The 19,669-nt window shown below is 40.3% G+C and overlaps 1 protein-coding gene across 1 annotated transcript in view; it reads right to left on the bottom strand.

Annotated features, from left to right (window-relative positions):
• DSCAM (DS cell adhesion molecule) overlaps positions 1–19,669 on the bottom strand; it is a 985,823-nt gene that overhangs the window by 87,746 nt on the left and 878,408 nt on the right. Inside the window, exon 31 of the mRNA XM_086935432.1 lies at positions 5,177–5,374. Coding sequence (XP_086791558.1) covers positions 5,177–5,374 — 198 coding nt within the window. The remainder of the gene's footprint in view (positions 1–5,176; positions 5,375–19,669) is intronic.

Raw genomic sequence — 19,669 nt, forward strand, 5'->3', positions numbered from 1 at the left:
AATCTTACTCTTCCCAGTGAGATTTCTCAACACAGTTGGTTGTGGATGGCTGCTACCTTCCGCGTTGAGAAACCTTCTGTTCGCGTTGAAGAAGCTGCCACTCGAGTAGAACTTCTAATAGAGTAGCAGAAAGAAGCAGAGGCCGCTTGCACTGCATGTGGTGCTGTTTCCGGTGATTATACATTGCGGGACAAACACTCAGTACGAAAGGCGTGACACAATGCACTCTGCTGCTTGCAGAACTCTCCATAGCGGGGTGAAGTTTTTTGGACACTCCGCCCAGGCCTAGTTTTGTTACCAAAGAACATTTTTTATAAACCCCAAAACAAGATGACCATTGCACAATTATAATCGGGATGGCTAACTATCATGATGGAGATTGGAGCCCAAAGTGGTAGCAGAAGGGAGGGGTTTGACAGCTCTTCCTACCTCATATGAGTGATTGTGTAAGCAAGCATAGAGACATTGCTGTGAAGGCTGGGAGTGTATGACTGCCAAGCTGTAGTCATGTAAATGTCCACCTTGGAATAGAGGGGATGTATTTGAATCAGTACCACAAGGTCACATGACTGCATTAGTATTCAGTTGTTTTTGCCAATGCGCATTTAAGGGTATGTCGTGCTTAATCCTGTATAACATGAAAACATAAGTGAATTTCTGGGTTTGCTGAAAAATTGTTTTGATTTGAATCTATCCTTCTAGTACCATTTCTTTGTCTATTACATTTTTCTAAATACCTGACAAACCCCTAATATGGCTGCCTAGAAGTTTTGGGAGTCTTTTATTATTGATCTCCCGAGACATACACAAACTCAGCAGGATATAAAGCATCACAAAGTGAACTGTTATAAAAGAATATTAAGAAAAGTGAAGAAACAAAGGATAACAAGTCACCCTCTATCTTTCAAGCAAAAGACATATGGCCTCCATAGAACTATAATACAGAAAATGAGTACGACCAAAAAGTAGAACAATTCTGCTAGATGGGACTGAATTAGTACAAGTTTCCGAAAGTTGATTTTGAGCAATGAAGACAAAACCAGTAAAGTAAGAAATAAATATTTGTATGAGGTCATATCAAGAAAAGTATGTAAAGGCACTTTAATATATACAATGTCTAATATTTGGATAGTTAAGATAATTTGCTTTATATTTTTCTTTTTTATGGAAACAACAGTGGTCCCATGCTTATGTGATACAACAAAACAAATAAATATAGACGAAATCGCTTCTATATTTTCAGAAGGACATGTCCAGCCGGACAGAGGTCTTCCAGGTTTACTTAATAAACACAGTGCTTCAACAAATAAGATGTCAGGAGTACCTTCCACAATGCCCCTGTGTGGTACACAAGCCTGTGCCCGACACTAACGGGGTGAACACAAGTGAAGATAGTAGGAAAGGTTCAAGGCAAAACAAACGTTTTTTCTGTTTACATATAAATTTGTACAGAAAATATCAAGCTGCACCATTACATAAAATCAAACAATCAGATTTGTATCGGGTGCATAAGCAAGTCGACGGCGTTTCGGTTTCATCAAAAAATCATAGAAACCATCATCAGGACAATTAAATACTTTGCCTTTGCATTAAACCTCAATTTTGCCGAGGCAGAGCGCGTGTAGGCACCGATAGTAAATACCGTCAAGATGCCCGTTTTTTAACTTGGACCAGTCACCCATAATGGAGCGTCAGGTATTTCCGGTTTACACAATCGTAAACGGGCGACGCCAGGACAAGCCGATAGCTTCGGTCATGGAGTGTGTCCCTGGACGCATGGGACCACTGTTGTTTCCATAAAACTGTTCCCCGAGGTCCCTGTTTGACTTGATTGGGGTCCCTTGTTGTTTAAGAATTATATTTTTCTTTTAGCACAACAAAAAAGTAGTTCCCTGAAAATTAAAATCTGACAAGTATTATATTGCATTTGCATGCTTCGGTACATGCATACGTATGTACATTATGCGTTATGTAAACATTAGATTAGCAAGTACAATGTGGAGAAAAAGCCTTCTTTTCAAGATGGCTGCTGCGTTCACCAACCATATAGTCCCTGTAGGCAGCTGCAATACCTGAAAACAATGCCCTTCATGCATTGCAGCAGAGGTTCTCCTGAGGAGGCAGAATAAACACCTAACACCCATTATCATGATATCCAGTAACATGATCAAGAGAGAGAAATACACATGTGGACTAATGCAAACAAACAAACAAAGCTGGTCCAGGTTTGGAAACTTGCATTTGCCTAAATGAGAAGCTGATAAATCTCTTGGCTGTCCCGATAAGTTGTTTAAATGCTATAATTCATGAGGAAATTCAGGCCCCTAACATAACGGATAAAATTAATATGGCCCCCTTGTTACTCTGGCCCTCCATATGGAGAGGGAGAAAACAGCCTTAACTAAATTGCTCTTGAAGGATTGTCTCCAATTGCACGCGGGCGGCCCAGGAGATTCCATGGCTGTCCTATGAACAATCGGTTTGTGTGGAGCTTGGATGTGCTGATCTGTAAAGGGACCCAGATTCATGTTCAAAAGTCACAAAGTCATCTCTGAAGTATATGCATTTGAATAAGGCAAAGTCAAAAATGAGGGGACACGGCGAAATCTTTAGTCGTTGCCTATAATCTTTTACACTATCTAGAGGGGCCCCCGTCAAACATATCCTACACACAGAATACTTCATTCCATTTGAACCTTTTATCATTGGTTATCCTGCAAACTGTTTTTCTTTCGCTGACCTGATTTTGTGCCTCTGCGACGGACTTTCTATTCTATTCACTCTGCATAATATGTTCTTTTGCACATTATATGATTCTCCCAGAAAACTATTTTTAATCTCTATTTTTAGAAAGTACACATTTAGACAGTGCAGATCAGCGCTATTGTTCTTACAAAACCTTCACAGTCCCTGGGTCTGCAATGCAATGGCCTTATTTATTTGACAGGCAGTTAAACATCAGAACATGCGATTTTGTGAAATATTGATTTTATTGATTTTATAAACCATAGCCCTTGACCTTCTGAGCACTATGTTATGTATTTATGGTCCTTATGCCTTCCTATAACCTGCAATAACCAGATATATTGCTTTCCAGGCACTTTATAATCTTTGCTGCTAGCTCTTAAGAACTGGGCTATGTTTTTATGATGTGCATTTTTAATTTGCTAATTGTACAAGATGTAATACTGTTTATCCTATGTTTTACCTATGCACGTATAATCTTTTTAAGGTGATGTATTCTTTTTTATCTGTTGTGCTTTTATGCCACAGAAACGTGGCTAAATAAAGCTTGATTGACTGACTGAGAAGCTGATTCTAATTTGTTCAAGGTGAACACTCAGACCATACAAAACTCCAGTGTGCTTGACTGTAACTAATAGGCCATCATTTTTCAATTCCGATTGATAGTTGCACTAAGACTAAGCTAATGATACAAATTCGCTATGACATTCTGGGACACAGTTTGTGGTCTAAAAACTTGTGAGGCATCCCCAGTAGGGTCATAGGTGTGAAGCTTCTTGGAGCAAAATGGGACATTGTCTGTCCTTCTGCAGGGCCCTGTCCTCTCTAAACGTTACTAAAATAGCATTGTGTCAGCTCTCGCTGCTACTCTTTATTTTGTATCCACATCTATCAAGCACTTTCCTGCACTGTTACTCGTCAAAGGGAATGTGATGTCTAGTTATTTTAGGTCACATGGGTCAAACATTCTGTAGTGTCCCTTCTAATGCCTTCCTGATTGTGGAAAAGGATACTGAATAGGTAATACCAAATGTCTTCGCATTCATTGCTATGGGCCTCCAAGCCCATAGGAATTAATGGGTAGGTATTCCTTATTACCGAATCGGTATAACAGATTCGGTAATATGGAATATTAACAATTCAGTATTTTTTACCGAATATTTACCTACATCGCAAATACCGAATTCTTAATACCGAATCAGTAATTAGAATTCGGTATTTGACAATTACCTACATATGGCCCTAAGCTATTCCAATGGTGAGGTAACAAGGACCCCCTGAATGGGATACATTTCCTAGGTCAGGGTTAAGCAAACATGTGCAAGGGTAAAAACCCAGGCAAAAAATACAAAGTCTGACAAAAACAGGAAAGTGGACACACCATAAGGAGAAAGGGACTCAGAAAAAGATATTATGTGATAACATAGAAAATGTAATTACATTTATAAAAATTGATATAAACATATTCCTTAATACACATGATTAAAAGAAGAAAGATAAAAAAATCACACCTAAGCTATTCCAAACCATTAAACCTAAGTTGAAGTGAAGCGACTATTCTGCTGGACTAAGAAATAGCAAATACTCCTTTATATAAAATGCATGCACCATGAGCAGTTTTTCAGGGGAAGAGTACATTTTCAAAACATGGCTGCCTGACTGTGATTTTTAGCCATGTGTTAATTTGGCCAACTATACTTAAGTGTAGGATCACTTTAAGAATTTTGAAAGAGGCAGAGTTAAAGAAGTTAGAACATCATGACATCATTTTACCATTACTATCATGGCAATATATTCAAATGTAATGAGCCAAGTGATTTGAAGTTGCCAAAAGAAAACAATGCAAAAAGGGGTGATGCCCGGAAACCGGTCCTAGGATGCTTGTTTCTGGTCCAGGGAGGACCTGGCTTGGCAGGTCAGGCTGGACTGTTTCCACGAGGAACAGGGTGAAGACTGATTTGCATATGGCTGGATCTAAATTGGGGTGGCATGGTGAGCAAAGAAACAATGGATTTAACCCAGATCTCTCGACAGAGGTTGAATGTTTTGATTTGCTCTGCATTCCGTCCATCATCTGTGTGTCAAGTGATATGAAGTTGTCACTGGAATGATGATTTGAACATCGGCCCAGATGGAACAACAGATTAATATCAAATTTAGGGTAACAAACATCAGATTGCTACTCATTAGCACCAATTGATATCACATTATGTAGCTAAAAAAAAATAATATATAATGAGGATGACATCTGATAGCTGCTGTCTCAGTGGGGTCTTACACTGTGATCTTTGAGTAAATGTAGGGATTTGTTTTCGATGGATCCAAACTGAAGGAGATTGATAACAAATGGTGAAGGGGTTGATTTGTGAGAGGAAAAATAATAATAAAAGTATTGAGGATGTGCCAGAGCACAAGGAGAATATCATAGTACCTGTATCTTGTGATGGGCTGACACTGTAGCTGTCACTTTCTTTGTCCACTGATCCTGCGGCTCTCGGAGTGGGCAGCCTCCAGTCTGTGGTGAGGGTGTGGGCGGAGATTGTGGGTTGCGGCCTGTTGAGCGTCCATTGGCTTGCATACCTGTTGCGAGCCGCAGGCCCGGCTTTTGCATTCTTCCTTGTCGTGGGGTCTGAAATGAATAGCAACACAGTCTTTTGTCACTGACTATTAAAAGTATAAACTGCCGAAAGAGGTCACGAGAAGTGACAGCCAAGAGCTGACTGGGAGAAATTGAACCCTGCTGAGAACAGCAAACATTTGAAGAATTTACACAAACAATGACATTTACACTGCTCCTTCAAACGTCAGAGACCACATCCTGCCAATCAATCAATAATGTGAATCAAGAATTTAAATATTTCTGTGTTGAAATGGGTTATCCTTCCTATTTTAAGATCACTCGGTCTTAAGACAATGTAGTCCTGCGTTTATGGTCTTACAATCTCTAGAGAACAAATGTGTTATTACTTCAATTGTTGTGTTTTTAAAAAAAATTCTTTAGATGTAGGAAAACCATTATGATGTGAGACCCTCTGAACATGAATAAATGAATGGACTAATGTTTTTTTTATATATAACATGAATTGTTTGAGATTGTATATCCCATATTTTTTTAATTCTTTTATTAACTGATAATGATGCTGTAATTTTGATGTGCTTTTATGATTCGTTTTAATAAATCGAATAAAGCTTTATTTGATTTGATTTGGGTTACCCAGTATACACATTTGTGATCTGTATTGAGAATCTATACAGACTGGTACTTGGTCCCTAAATTTCTACATTTTCCTCAAACCTAGACATGGTAGTCAATTCACCAAAAGGCCAGGGGTAGCCGAAGTGATCACACACCGTCTGACCTTTACTTTGACTCCTACACATGCTTTTACATGCACACACATTCAAACATTCCCAGGTTAAACACTCACCTGCAAGCACGCATGCAACATATATTTACAAGCATTTTTTACTTACCTTAGTTGCCATATAGGGTCATATCCCAGCACATTATAATTCATTTTTATTACACTATTAGAGAATAGTGTTATTCACTATTCATGTAATAAAACATTTGACAGAAAAACAGGAAAATGAATTCCAACCAAAGTCCATTAGAAAAAGCTGGCCCTGTGTTGCAGGAACTGATTTTGCCACCTCCTAGGACAGGGTTCGCAAAGGCAGCGCCAGGGGTTCCAATGGGGCAAGCCAGGGTTCGCAGTCGCGAGCCCTAAATGAACTTCCATGAATCTAGAGACTAATAGCAATGCAGTGAGGCATTAGAGTGCCCAGCCACCACAAGCCGAGGATGCATCTCGTTTAAATTCAGAGCCTATAGGACAGCAAATTTCGCAAGAGGAACTTCTTACAGTTGTGCAATATCCCCCTCACATCAAATGTGTTTTGCCATCTTATATATCCATCTTCATTTTGAGCATAACATAAATATTTAGATATTCATTTCTCTTTATGATACGAGCCAGGCTCTGGAAAATAACCTACTAGTTATTTATTACTCTTAACAAAATCAAAAAGTGCATGGAGCAGTATTGGAATTTTGGGATACACCTACATAAAAATAACTGTGTGATCATCAGTATGATAATATATGTTGAAGCACCCAGTTAAATGACAGATTTTGTGTTTATTTTCTATATATTATAGTTCAACATTCGGTAAATGGTATATAATGTTGTCCGGCTCTTTCATGCACATATACACATAATTGTATTATAATCATAACAGCCTTTATTTGTTACTTTATTTTAGAAACTGTGAATATACTGTATGATATACACTGATTGATTATTATATTTTTACATGCAAATAAAGAAATTAAAAAAGATAAGATATTCTAATTTACCCAGAATAAAAGTCTATTTGAAATCTATCACCCCAGTCACTACCCCTCAAAAAAATGATTGAATATCATCCATATATTTATGTCATGGCAGGGAAAATAAATGTTGCCCAATAACATATTATTTTGAGTAACTCTACTCATTTTCTACTGCATGGAAAAGGTCAAATCAAATTCATGACTGCAGTATAGCATTATTGAAGTTGAAGACAAGCATATCATTTAAAAAAATATCCAGGTGCATGAAAAATATCGTCAATACAAAAATAGATTATAGAAAGGCGAGAATATAATTTTTTATCTATATTATATTATTGCAAAAATATTGTATATAATATTGTTTACATTACCTATAGTTGTATAAACATCTTTTTTAAATGTACATAATATATATGTGGTATTGTATTACTTTTGTGTGTTGGGATTAGTAATATACTTTGTTATAGATTGTAATTTTTCATTTGCAGCTAATTTTGTTTAGATTCAATTAGTAATCTATCATTTAAGTAGTGTGTTCTTTGGTTTATAGGAGAATTTGTTTAAATTTTAAATTATTGTTTATATTTGCAAATTATTTTTTATGCTGATTAAATATTTAATTGGTAAATAATGATGTACATTGTTCAATTGGTTGTTTTTATTTAGATATATTTATGTTTATTTTGTCATTTTTAATGTATAGCTTTTTTATTGTTTCATTACTAATTTACAATTTAGGGGCCGATTCCGATGTCGTTAGGAAGGCCTCCAGACGGGTTCCGGAACATGCAAATCCGATTCGGAGCCTATGTTTCTGACGGAATCGTGGGTATCAGACTGAATCTGTGGGTACCTCAGAAGGGGAGGGACAACCCAACTCCTCGGAATTGCAGCCATGGTATCTCATAATTAAGACCCACATCAGATATTTTCAAATGGTATACCAATCTCTGGTCAGTGAACTATTTTTTTGCCATGTCTGGCCATTTTCTCCAATACAATCCATGATAATTATTTGGCCATGTGGTTGGCTTCCAGTTTAGTGGTACTCCTTCTGCATCATATTGTGCTGTGATCCTTTTTAATTCTGATCTTTGTTTATCTAGTAGTCAATACCACATAAAACAATCCCGGAGGACATGTGATAGGGTATATCACATTCTCCTTATTGCAATTGGTCAATGGTTTTATTCACTAGAGTTTCCAAGTTTCGATGTCCACCTCCTTAGTTTGTGTGGTAAGTGCACATGCCACACAGTTCCCGCATGGGTAAAGTCCAACAGGGATTTATTACAAGTGTATTCTGTTGTGATATTGGGGTGGTACTGGCCTTTGTGTGTACCAGCATATCTATATACTAGTATGATGTTTGTAAGCAGATAGCGGGGAGGGCCATTGTTTAGTTGCACTGTTCAGTATCCTCCAATGTTTCCGAATAATGTTTTGTACTTTATTTGAGATGGGGTGTATGTGGTTACACACACTATTCTACCTGTGTTTGTTTTTGGATTCACCACCAGAAGGGAGTCTCTATTATTGTTCCTGACACATTTATGGGCTCTTTGTACAGTCTTCCTAGGGTAAGTGCGTGCAACCAGTTTTTCTTCCAGAATTGCTGCCTGTGTTTCAAAAGTTTCAAGAGCAGTTACATCTGACTCGCACAAAATGCCCTACCAGAACACCTCGGGTAACCTTATTGTGTCCTTTGGTTTCTATGCCATTGTCATGATAGTGATGACCAGTCTAGAAAAACTGCCTCATTCTTATTGATTACAGAGGTAAAATTGAAATACGTATCTCTAGTGTTTACCTTTGCCTACTTGTTGTGGAGAAGTGTGGCTCAATGGTTAGAGTGGCAGACCCTGATGCAGAGGTCTGGCTCGGGACCAGGATTCAATTCCCACCTCGGCGGCTCTTGGACACAATCTCCCCGGACCTGATAATTCTTGCCTCGGTGCCTAGTCTAATCATGCGTCCCTCTCTGTGACTGTGGCCAATAGCTTGCTTAATCTCCACAACAGCCCCAGCAGCGCTTGGATGCCTGGCTTCACCTTGGGGGTGCCCAGGAGTGGACATTTCACAGGGAAAAGCCAGGAAGGGTTGAACAGCGGTAGGAGTGCAGCGCCGGGAAGCCCCGTCTCTGGGGCAGCCGTGCGCTTTACAAGTACAACACATTTTCATTTACATTTACTCATCACTACCATGCCATATTATCAAGGTGTCGTCGATATACCAATGTGCTGTCTTTTTATGGGTTGTTGGGGACAAAGATATGGTCAGCCAACGTTTTAGATGCACTGTCATCTGCCCTAATGGCTTTTTAGGGCCTACTCTAGGGGTGACATATGTATTAAAAAGGGAGACTTAGGCCTGAGAAAAGGTTTACTATGCCTGCTCGAAATGGCAGTTTAAAACTGCACACACAGGCTGCAATGGTTGAGCTGAGACATGTTTTTAAGGGTTGCAAAAGTGGGTAGCGTAATAGCTTCTACAGCCCAACTAGTGGCATTTAATTCACAGGCTCTGGGTACACGGAGTAACTCTTTACTAGGGACTTACAATAACATTGAACAGGCCAATTGGGTGTAAGCCAATGTTATCATGTTTAAAGGAGATACCACAAGCCCTGTAGCACTGGGTAGTAGTGGTAAAGTGGGCAGGGTCCTAAGGTCAGCAACACCTAAATCAGCAAAAACAGGAGGATGGAAGGCAAAAGGTTTGGGGAAAACCATGCCACGGAGTTCCAACACTACCCTTGCAAAGTGCTGCACTTTCCCTGCTGCTGCTTAAACTGGAGTGGGAATAATACATCTAACCTCTTCAAAGTCCACCACTTTCCCTACTTTTGCTAAAATTGGAGCAGGAATAGTAAATCTAATAATTTCCTTGATTTTTTACTTTAAAGTTATAATGAATAATGTTTTGTTAATGTTTTTGCGAAAAATGTTATAATTATTGTCTTTATATTTTTTAAAGAGTAAATTTATATATTTCATTTATATTACTTATTCAAAATTTAATTTTAATTATATTATATTTTGTAGTTGAATATTTTGAATACATTATTTATGATTATGATGTATAAATCATTAATATTATTATTGTTGTTGACGATATTCTGTTCCACAACATTTTTTATATGGCATTTTGGTAGTTTACAAACAAAACCTGTCAATTTGATATTTATGTAGGCAATACTTTTGACACAATATTCTGGTATGTCGACATTGTTATTCTTGATATTCTATCATACAACTAATTTGACAAGAATAAAACACTTTTTACTGGCTCACAGATTGCATGTAACAATTACTTTACACAGGGAAACCAATGACCGACTACTGAAGAGGTCTATTCAATGTGAGTTTATTATACTGCACACATTTAAGCCCTGGCATTCTGGTTGTGGTTGAATATATTTTTTAAAACAAGTATGCATGGTAAAATACAACTGTAACAATATACAGATGCGCAGGGTATAACATGCTATTCATTGAAATTGTTGAGTAAGGACAACATTACTCACTTGAAGCTTCATCTCTCGCAAGTTATGGTCCTTCCCTGGACTTAACAGTGTTAACAGTGGGCTGGTGGGGTCGTGGGGTGGTGGTCTTTGATCTTGGAACCAGCTCCCCCTTCTGCATGACACAATTAGATGTTGCTATAGTGACCGGTCCTTAACCCGTTTACTGCGGTGAATATTTCGCCGCAGTGCGGGCGTTCCACGGAGTGGCCGGGGCTGCGTCGGCCGTTGGCCGTTCGCAGCAGCCAACGGCCAACGGGAGCACAGAAGGGGTTAAACCCAATCTCAAGTGTTAGATTGTGCCCAAGATAAGTGTGTATTGTTTCCTCACACAGCACTGCAACCATATCCCGTGAAAAGAAGCAGGGTTCAATGCAAATCTTCTGAATAGGAGATATCAGTGGCTCGAGCTGCTGTAGAGCAAGGGTCAGCGTAGTGAAATTGTTTTAACATGCTAAAAAGGGTGTTTTATGATGTCGCAAAGGTGTGGTGCAGTAGCCAGGGCGGCTGACACCGGGGGTCACGGTTCGATCCATGGCGGCAAGTTAGCACAGCGCCATGTAACTCTGGTCAATAGCTCACTTAATCTTCCCAACAGCACCCAGTGCCTTGCCACCTTTAGGGGTAATTGTTTGCGCTTTACAAATACTGGTATTATTACTTCTAATAATGTGGTACTCTGTCAGCTAGACATTGAACCTTGCCTATTAGCTTAACTATCACGCAGCTCACTGGATCTCAATTGAACAAAACGGTTTGACAATGACCCAGAGGCTGTGTTGGGGCAAGGCGGTTATCATTCTTGTGTATCGAAGCCGTACTTATTTAAAAAACTGATTTATTTCCATCACATTTTGCTACAGATGGCATTTTCTTGTAATCCTATGCAGGTATGGCTGCTCGGTGAGTTGAAGGTTTGCTGCTGACATCTGCTGTGATCTGCAAGCAACAAGATCGACTTCTCTGTTTCCTGGACCACTCATCAGCATAGCCCCACCTACTTTAGGCCTTGTTCTGGGAAGAAGTGATGTGCCTGATGAAAGACCTGCTAAAAGCTAACTCTGCAAGTAGGCCATGACTCATGGCAATCATACCGGAATTTGTGGATCCATTCATCATTAAACAGATACTTGGAAGAAATTCAACTTCATGAGAGTGATAGTGTTATTGACTGTCAATGTGAGATGCTGGCTCTGGTAATGAGTGCATCTTAGCAGTCAATCTCAATGACAATTTTTCTTAGCATTAAACGTGATTGGTTTGGGTGCATGCACAGCATTACCATTTAGAATTATATGTGGATAATAGTAAATAACTGAGATGTGTTCACCAAGGGGTTTTGAGTGATCTCAAAATGAAAATGAGAGCGAAGTTTAAGATGTGTATATTGCCATTAGAACTCAAGGGGAGAAACAGCTGTGTTACTCACATTTTATCTTTTATAATGTTATGCTTTGTATGATCTGCTTCAAATCATCTGCACTGTTTCAATTGTTACACGGGGACAGAAGAGACATGCGGGAGCTGGATAGGACATGGCCCCTGGTCCCTGTCCCAAATGTAAAAGGAAAAATACCCATCCACCCCTACAACCATCTGTGCTTTCCCTCTTCTGTCTCCCTTCCCAAAGTTATCCTATCATAACTGGCTCTTGGCACTGACTGAGAGCACAGCTGGTGCTACTTTGACAGGCTCTCTGAGAGCCCTGCCAGAGAAGCCTGGAATTTCTGTATGACATAGAACCAGTGCAAAATAATTGTGTTTGCCACTGTTGCCATGTCAAATCAGTAATTACACATATCCAGAATAAGATATTCATGCTAGTGGCTCTCAGTGGGAGCCATATATAACAGTTTGGTATTGTGTTGTATTACACAACATTCCTATAGTGCTTTCCCAATCCTTGATGGGACCCCAAAGGGCTTTATTTCTACAAACTATGTTGACATGTGAACTAACGTGGTCTAGTCATTAGCCCTGTCAGTTGACCACTCCTCCTAGTTACACTAATTATTTCTGGCAACCAATTCTGAAGTCCTGTCAAAGCACTGCTCTCTCCAGTTCAGGAAGGACTCTGCTTGGGTGAGGGAACAAGGCTGATTAGAATATGGTGCCACAGTGGAACTGAACTCCATTCAGACAATCTTCTAGTATTAGAAGGAGAGGGCTCAATGATTTCAGCTAATCAATTTGTTATTGTCTAGTGAAGTATCTCTAAGGTATTTGGATCACTTTTGTAATAGAGCAGACATGTTTAAATAGGCCAGAATAGAAATCTATCTCAAGAAATTCATAGCAGTTAATGGAAATGTATTTGTGCAGAAGCAAAGAATTTTAGAATAACATTGGTGAAGGCTAAATAGTCTAAGATGGAGTCGGTGTCCATGCACATTGATAACTGAAGGTGGGATCACACTATAACTCGTGTCTCAAAACACTTCTTCTAGGAAAGACAACGTCAGAGCTCAACATTAGATGAAAGGAGAAAGCAGAGTATGTACATCTACTGAAACACATGCTATGAACAGTTTATTTAGGTAAATATAGATTTACTAATATTAACCCCTTAGGTGCTGCGCACGTTCGGCGGCCGACGGCACCACTACCTCCGTAGTGCTGCCGTCGGCCGTTGAAAGTTCGAACCTCACCTGCGCAATGGAACGTCCAGCACTGGAGCTGGACGTTCCATAGCAGCTATGAGATTAAGTCTAAGGGCCTTATAAGAGTATGGCGATCCATAGGCCCGCAGTACTTGCAGTGGCGTCCGACCACTGCCACCACTGCAGGCCCATCCGCAGTATTCTGAGAGTGGAGGTCGGACTGCCACAGGATCAGCGCCTCTGCCAGGTTCCAGGATACCACGGCAGTGGCGCAGCCAGGAGCAGTAATATGCTGTTGGTGCTGCAGCTGCACCACAGAGCATATTATGAGTTGCCTGCCCACCGTCTATTTCACGGTGGTGAGCCCCCGATGAAAAGGGTGGTGGAGATGTAACTAAGGGGGCCCTAACATGGCCTGCATGCAGGGGGGCACATGTCGTGCCCCCTGGAGTAGCAACCCTGTTCCTGCATGGTGTGGCATGCACGACATGGTGCATGCCACACACATGCAGTAACGTGCAGCCGGTACTCTCAGGGCGGTGGTCTGCATGTTAGGCCTCTCCTAGCCTAACAGACCCTAGCTGTGAGACCACTAAAGCACCACCTTCCCACCATGAATTACACTTGTAATCTGGCGGGCCGGCACACTATGGGCTTGGCGGTCCTCCTGTAGGCGCAGCAGTGGCTGGCTGACAGGAGGACCGCCAAACTAATAATAAAGCCCTAAATTGACTTTCCTTGACGGTACATACATAATACATATATGAATAAGATATATGTATATATCTTCAAGGTACATAAATGTGGAGTTAAGTAAAGCAAACCTTATACCTACCTTTATATACTTACCTTCAAAATAATATTGGTTGTCAATACTCTGACTATGTTACTTTATAGCTAACTGTGCTCTGAGGAATTTGGTTGATATTCGGGGTCATCGAGGATATACTGGCTTCAGGAACGAGACTGGATCTAGGGGTATTCATTTATCAATATAATATGACACACAAGACTCGTAACTTTAGGTCCAGGAATTGGCTATGAGTAAAGCTTGCAGGTCCGGGTACACTTTCTTACACTTACTTATTACCAGTCCATCATTGCCCACTTTTAACTTTTTTGATACTAAAGGAGGCTGAGTTTCCTTACTTTCTACCTGTTAGGTTTTCATCCAACACCCTGAAATGTCCCCAATATCCAGTTGGCAGCATTAAACGTACAATTCTAATGCTTCTCCTATCGCCTATAGTTAAAGGACATTTATTTGCGAAAAAACGACTTCTGTAAATGCAAATACACTATCGCATTTTTTGAACCTGTTACTTTTCTTCAACATGTTTTTGGCCATGAAAAATCAAGGGCTTGGAGATGCACGAGGAGCACATCGTGCTCGCTGGCACAACTCATCATAAATGTCTGATTTAAATTCCAATCCGGTGTCCTGAAGGGAAAGGGCACTTAATAACATGTTATTTGGCAGGCATTTTTCATCCTTCTGCCAGACCCTTCTGGGTAAGACCTTTTGTCCCTGAACTTAATTAAATCATCTTCTAACTTTACTAAATAACTCTATAAGCAGTAGGATGTGTTTTTTTCTGAATTCACTGGCTTCACGAAAATCAAGACGTACTGTGCATAACATTAAGATGGATAAAGTCTGAAATGCAGCCTGCCTTTGTGCTATGTTTTCTGAGTCTGGAATATTGTCAGGCCTTGTGCAGAAAAGTAATTTTGTCATTCTGGATGTCCATAATGCCAAATTCATCTCTGGCAATTTATGTCAGGCGGAATTTTAGGATTTTATCAATTCTTATGTTTAATGGTGTTGGAACAAATGTTCCTGCATTCCTACACTCATCAACCTCATTACTATGTGTGTATGTATGCAAGTGTATTGGTATAGCCAGGAAGAACAGCACTGCACAGGGTACCACTAGATGCACCCTCAGTCCAGAGAGGGCCACTAAAACGTTGTTCATTGTCCTGGCTAGGGTGTTATTTGATATCCACTACCTTAGTTAAGGAGACACATTTGATGCTGGTGACACCAGTTTATCAGCATCCCCAATCACATGTTCGTATGTACAAACAGACCCGATCCAGGCTGGAGACTCACCATTTTTAAAGCTGTAAATGGCTCTAATTCAGCTAGCTCCCACCTGAAAGTATCCTCACTTTAATACAGTCAATAGGGAAAATAAATAGTTGTGGTTCTATTTTTGTAAATCTCCCTCCTTCTGCTTTCCAAATGTTGTCATGTACCTGTGTTACTGGAACTCTCAAGGTCTGCTTAGGGTTTCCATGCTATTGAACCAGCTGTGAATTCATCCTCGTAGGGCTCTAAATCCTAGATTTCTGGAGGCGATTATGGTCCAATCTATCAACCAATCAATCAATCAAGCAGGATTTATAAAGTGCGACTAATCACCTGATAGGGTATCCGGTGAAGATGCAGGGATTTGTAGTTTTACTCTCCTCAATTTTCTATCAATACATGTCTGCTTCTCTTCCGTGTCTCCTCAATAATAAAACCTCTTTTGAGAAATGTTAACTCAATGGGACCCCCTTCCCTTTTGAAAATAGCTTTCCACCCCAACTCAGTAGTGGGTCATTTTTCAATGTTTTTGCCACTGGATTTCGGTCCCAAAACATTGATACCTGATATACAGGTTTGGCACGTGCAGCAGATGCCTATAACACGCCGCTTCCAAATACTGAATCAATATGGGGTCAAAAACTCATTTTAGTGGTCGGTAAAAGTTTACTGACTCCTCAGATGAGTAGATTTCAACAAAAGCATTTTTGCTGTCGCAAAATCAAAAGAGTAGTTTTCCCACTGTTAAGAATGAAGGCAGGAAACTTGCGTAGGTTGAAGCTTGTGTATTTATTTAAGCTTATTTCCAGATTCAAGCACCCACAGCCAGAGCCGTCCAGTCGTGAGGAAGCCAACGTCCAATCTGACGTGAAAGGAATCCTCACGACTGAAGAACTGAATTCCAGAATCATTAAAGAGAACTCTCGTGCTAGCAAGCACGAGAGAGCAAAGAAAGAGAAGTAATCTCTGAATATAACATCTTCCCCACTAAGAAGGGAAACAAAGCAAACTTACAAAAAACTAACAAGAGAAAAGGCAAAAATAAACATAAGCAAGTACAGGGTTATGCAACGTTATTCTAAAACATAATCTCTCAACCTGCAGGATAGTTGTTTCAAACGAAATGCCCTTTTTGTTGCCACTTCAGAAGTTTCTTGAGTAGTCGAAACGTGTGGAAGGGAAATCTCCTCGGAAACAGAGGATGGTGGCAAAGCGGAGGTGGAGGGAAGAGCATCAGGGGAAAGGGAAGAGAGGGCAGGAGCAGTGTCCGTTGAGGACGTGGGGATGACAGAAACTGGTTTGTAGGAATTTGGTTGGGAGTAAAGAAAGTCAAACCAATCACAATGCTCAGAATCTGAAGTGGCATGTTCCTTGATGACATTGACTTGAAGTGGAGAGATCTTGACAAGAGATCGCTTGTTCCACCATCCACTGTCATCAAGAAGGGCTGAGGTTTTACTAACTTGTGTGACCAAATTTGGAGAAGAAAATTTAGACATCCTATTAGAAACTCTTTTGGGATTTTTGATAAGAACCATATCTCCTTTTTGTAATGGCTGATCAACAGAATGTTTACCTTGATCAAAGCGTGACTTCATAGACAATTGTTTAGCAGACACACGATCTTGAACAGAAAAGGAAGAATCAGATAAACCAAAATTCTTATGCAACCAACTGGGATTGAGAACAGAATGAACTCTTCTTTTTCTGAGTAAGCTAAAGGGTGAGACCCCGGTGGTCGAATGTGGGGAAGTATTATAGGCCCACACTTTGTCATGAACAAAAGGTAGAGGGTCAAGCCGAGAAGAAATGGCGGTTTGAACACCCTCCTTAATAATGCGATTGCATCTCTCAACAAGACCATTTGAAGAGGGTGAGTACAAAGCAACTTTGTGATGAAAAATATCGTTACGTTTGAGAAAAGAGCACATTTTTTGGGAGACAAAATGGGTTCCATTGTCAGTAACGATGGACTTGGGAAAACCTTCAATGTCAAAAACAGACTGCAAGAAATTATTGGCAATGTCAGTAGAAGCAGAATTGCAAAAAGAATAATAGAGCCATTTGGAGTAATAATCAACCAGGAGTATGAGAATCTTGTGTTGAGAGGGTAAAATATCATAGGGACCAGAAAAGTCCAAGGCTACTTTGTCCCACGGGCCACCCGGTAGAGAGACAGGACATAAAGGTGTGGAAAGGGTCTTCCAATGTTTATCAGAAAGGATGCACTGGGTGCAATTGTCAATCATCTTCCTAATGTGAGAGTCCATTGAAGGCCACCAGTAAAATTGTTTGATGCGTTGACAGGTCTTAAAGATGCCGAGGTGAACCTGATGAGCAGAGCGAATGATATGATCACGAACAGACTGAGGGGGAACAAATAGATCATTGCGCATGACCATATCATTGACCAAAGAAAGTTCTTCTGAAACATTATCAAAACCTTTAAGATCAGTGGATAAGGTTCTACGTTCAGGCCATTTGTTGACAATGAAATCCTTAACTTTACAGAGAACAAGATCATTGGCATAAACTGTATTCCATTCTGCTTCAGAAATGGGTTGACACTCGGCAACTGCATCAATGGTGGCAACAACACACTCAATATCATCATTTACAATTGAATCATCAGTTAGAGACATTCTAGACAGGCAATCGGCCCTGAAATTTTTACCTCCGGGAATGTGTTTGATGACAAAGTGAAATTCGTGAAGCTTAGAAAGGAGACGAACAAGTCTAGCGGAAGCCCTATTGGAGGCACTATCAGAGAGCATATGCATAAGTGGCTTGTGGTCTGTGTAAATTTCGAACTCGCGACCCCAAATGTAGGATTTGAACTTTTGAATAGCCCAGACGCAAGCCAGGGCTTCTCTTTCAATTGTGCTGTACCTGGTTTCAGCAGGAAGAAGGGTTCTGGATGCAAAGGCAACCGTGTGTTCTTTGCCCTCAACCCACTGACCCAGGACAGCGCCCAAACCGGTAAGACTGGCGTCTACAGTGATAAAACACATAGAGCCGTCGCAAAAGGGATTCAAAGCAGGTGAATCTTCGATGATCTTTTTGACTTGGTCAAAAACTTTTTGCAAGTCTTGGGACCAAACGAATTTTACACCTTTTCTTAAGAGTGTTCTTAAGGGTTCAACAATTTGTGCGTAACCATGAACGAACCTGGCGTAGTATTCAGACAAACCAAGGAAGGAGCGAAGAGCATCACGATCCTTGGGGGGTTTAGCATCACGAATGGCTTTAATTAACGAGAATTTGGGTTTGATACCATTGGGAGAAAGGGAGTGACCCAAGTAATCCAGTTCTTGGACACCAAATTTACACTTATCGTGTCTAACAGTCATGCCGGCTTTTTCCAGGACTTGTAACACGGTATTGAGGGTGTGATTGTGCTGAAAAGAGTCGTTGGCATAGACCAAGATGTCGTCTTGGTACGCTTGTACGCCAGGGATGTCTTGAAAAAGGTTGTCCATAAGTTTTTGGAAAATGCTGGCTGCAGAGGCCAAGCCAAAGGGAAGTCTAAGGTACTTGAAAGCACCAAAGGGAGTGATAAATGTAGTTAACTCTTGAGACCTGAGGGACAAGGGAATTTGGTGATAAGCAGACCTAAGGTCAAGGAGGGAAAAGAATTTAGCCCCACCCAGATTAGCCAATAGGTCGTGAATTTTGGGAAGGGGGTGACAATCAACAATGATATTATTATTAAGGGAGCGTAAATCGGCACACAACCTGACCTCTCCAGTTTTCTTGCGAACTAGGACAATGGGGGAAACCCATTCAGATGAATCACAGGGAGCAATGATTCCTTCATCACAAAGGTTTTTAAGAACGCTTTTGAGTTCATCTCTAGCGCTCAAAGGAAGAGGACGAACTTTGTGGACAACAGGTTGAGCATTGGGTTTAAGTCGAATTTCATGTTTAAAACCAAGTACGGTGCCAACCTTGTTTTTAAATAAGTTTGGGAAAGAACTCAGCAAGGAGTCTATTTTGATTATGGGAAAGGAGAGATCAGAAATGTCAAAGTTCCCAGAATCATGACTAGTATAATAGTCATGGGGGATGTCGCCTAAGGCAATGGGTTGGTCAGAACCAGGTTTGAGGATCAAGCCCATTCTGGCTAGGTCAAACCAACCTACAACATCCCTGCCTTTAAGGGCAACATAAACTTTGGTGAAAGTGTATCTGCCTAGACAAGCAATGTTGGAATAAAAGAAGCCCAACATATCGATGTCTTTTTCACCAAATGCTTTGAGATGGAGATCAGATTTGGAAAGAACAACTTTAGGCCAATTTGCATAAAACGTGAAGTCAGACAAAATGGTGATGGGAGAACCGGAATCGGCTTTAACCTGGATAGTAATTGT

This window comes from Lissotriton vulgaris, chromosome 8, assembly GCF_964263255.1.
Source record: "Lissotriton vulgaris chromosome 8, aLisVul1.2, whole genome shotgun sequence".
Taxonomy (NCBI): Eukaryota; Metazoa; Chordata; class Amphibia; order Caudata; family Salamandridae; genus Lissotriton; species Lissotriton vulgaris.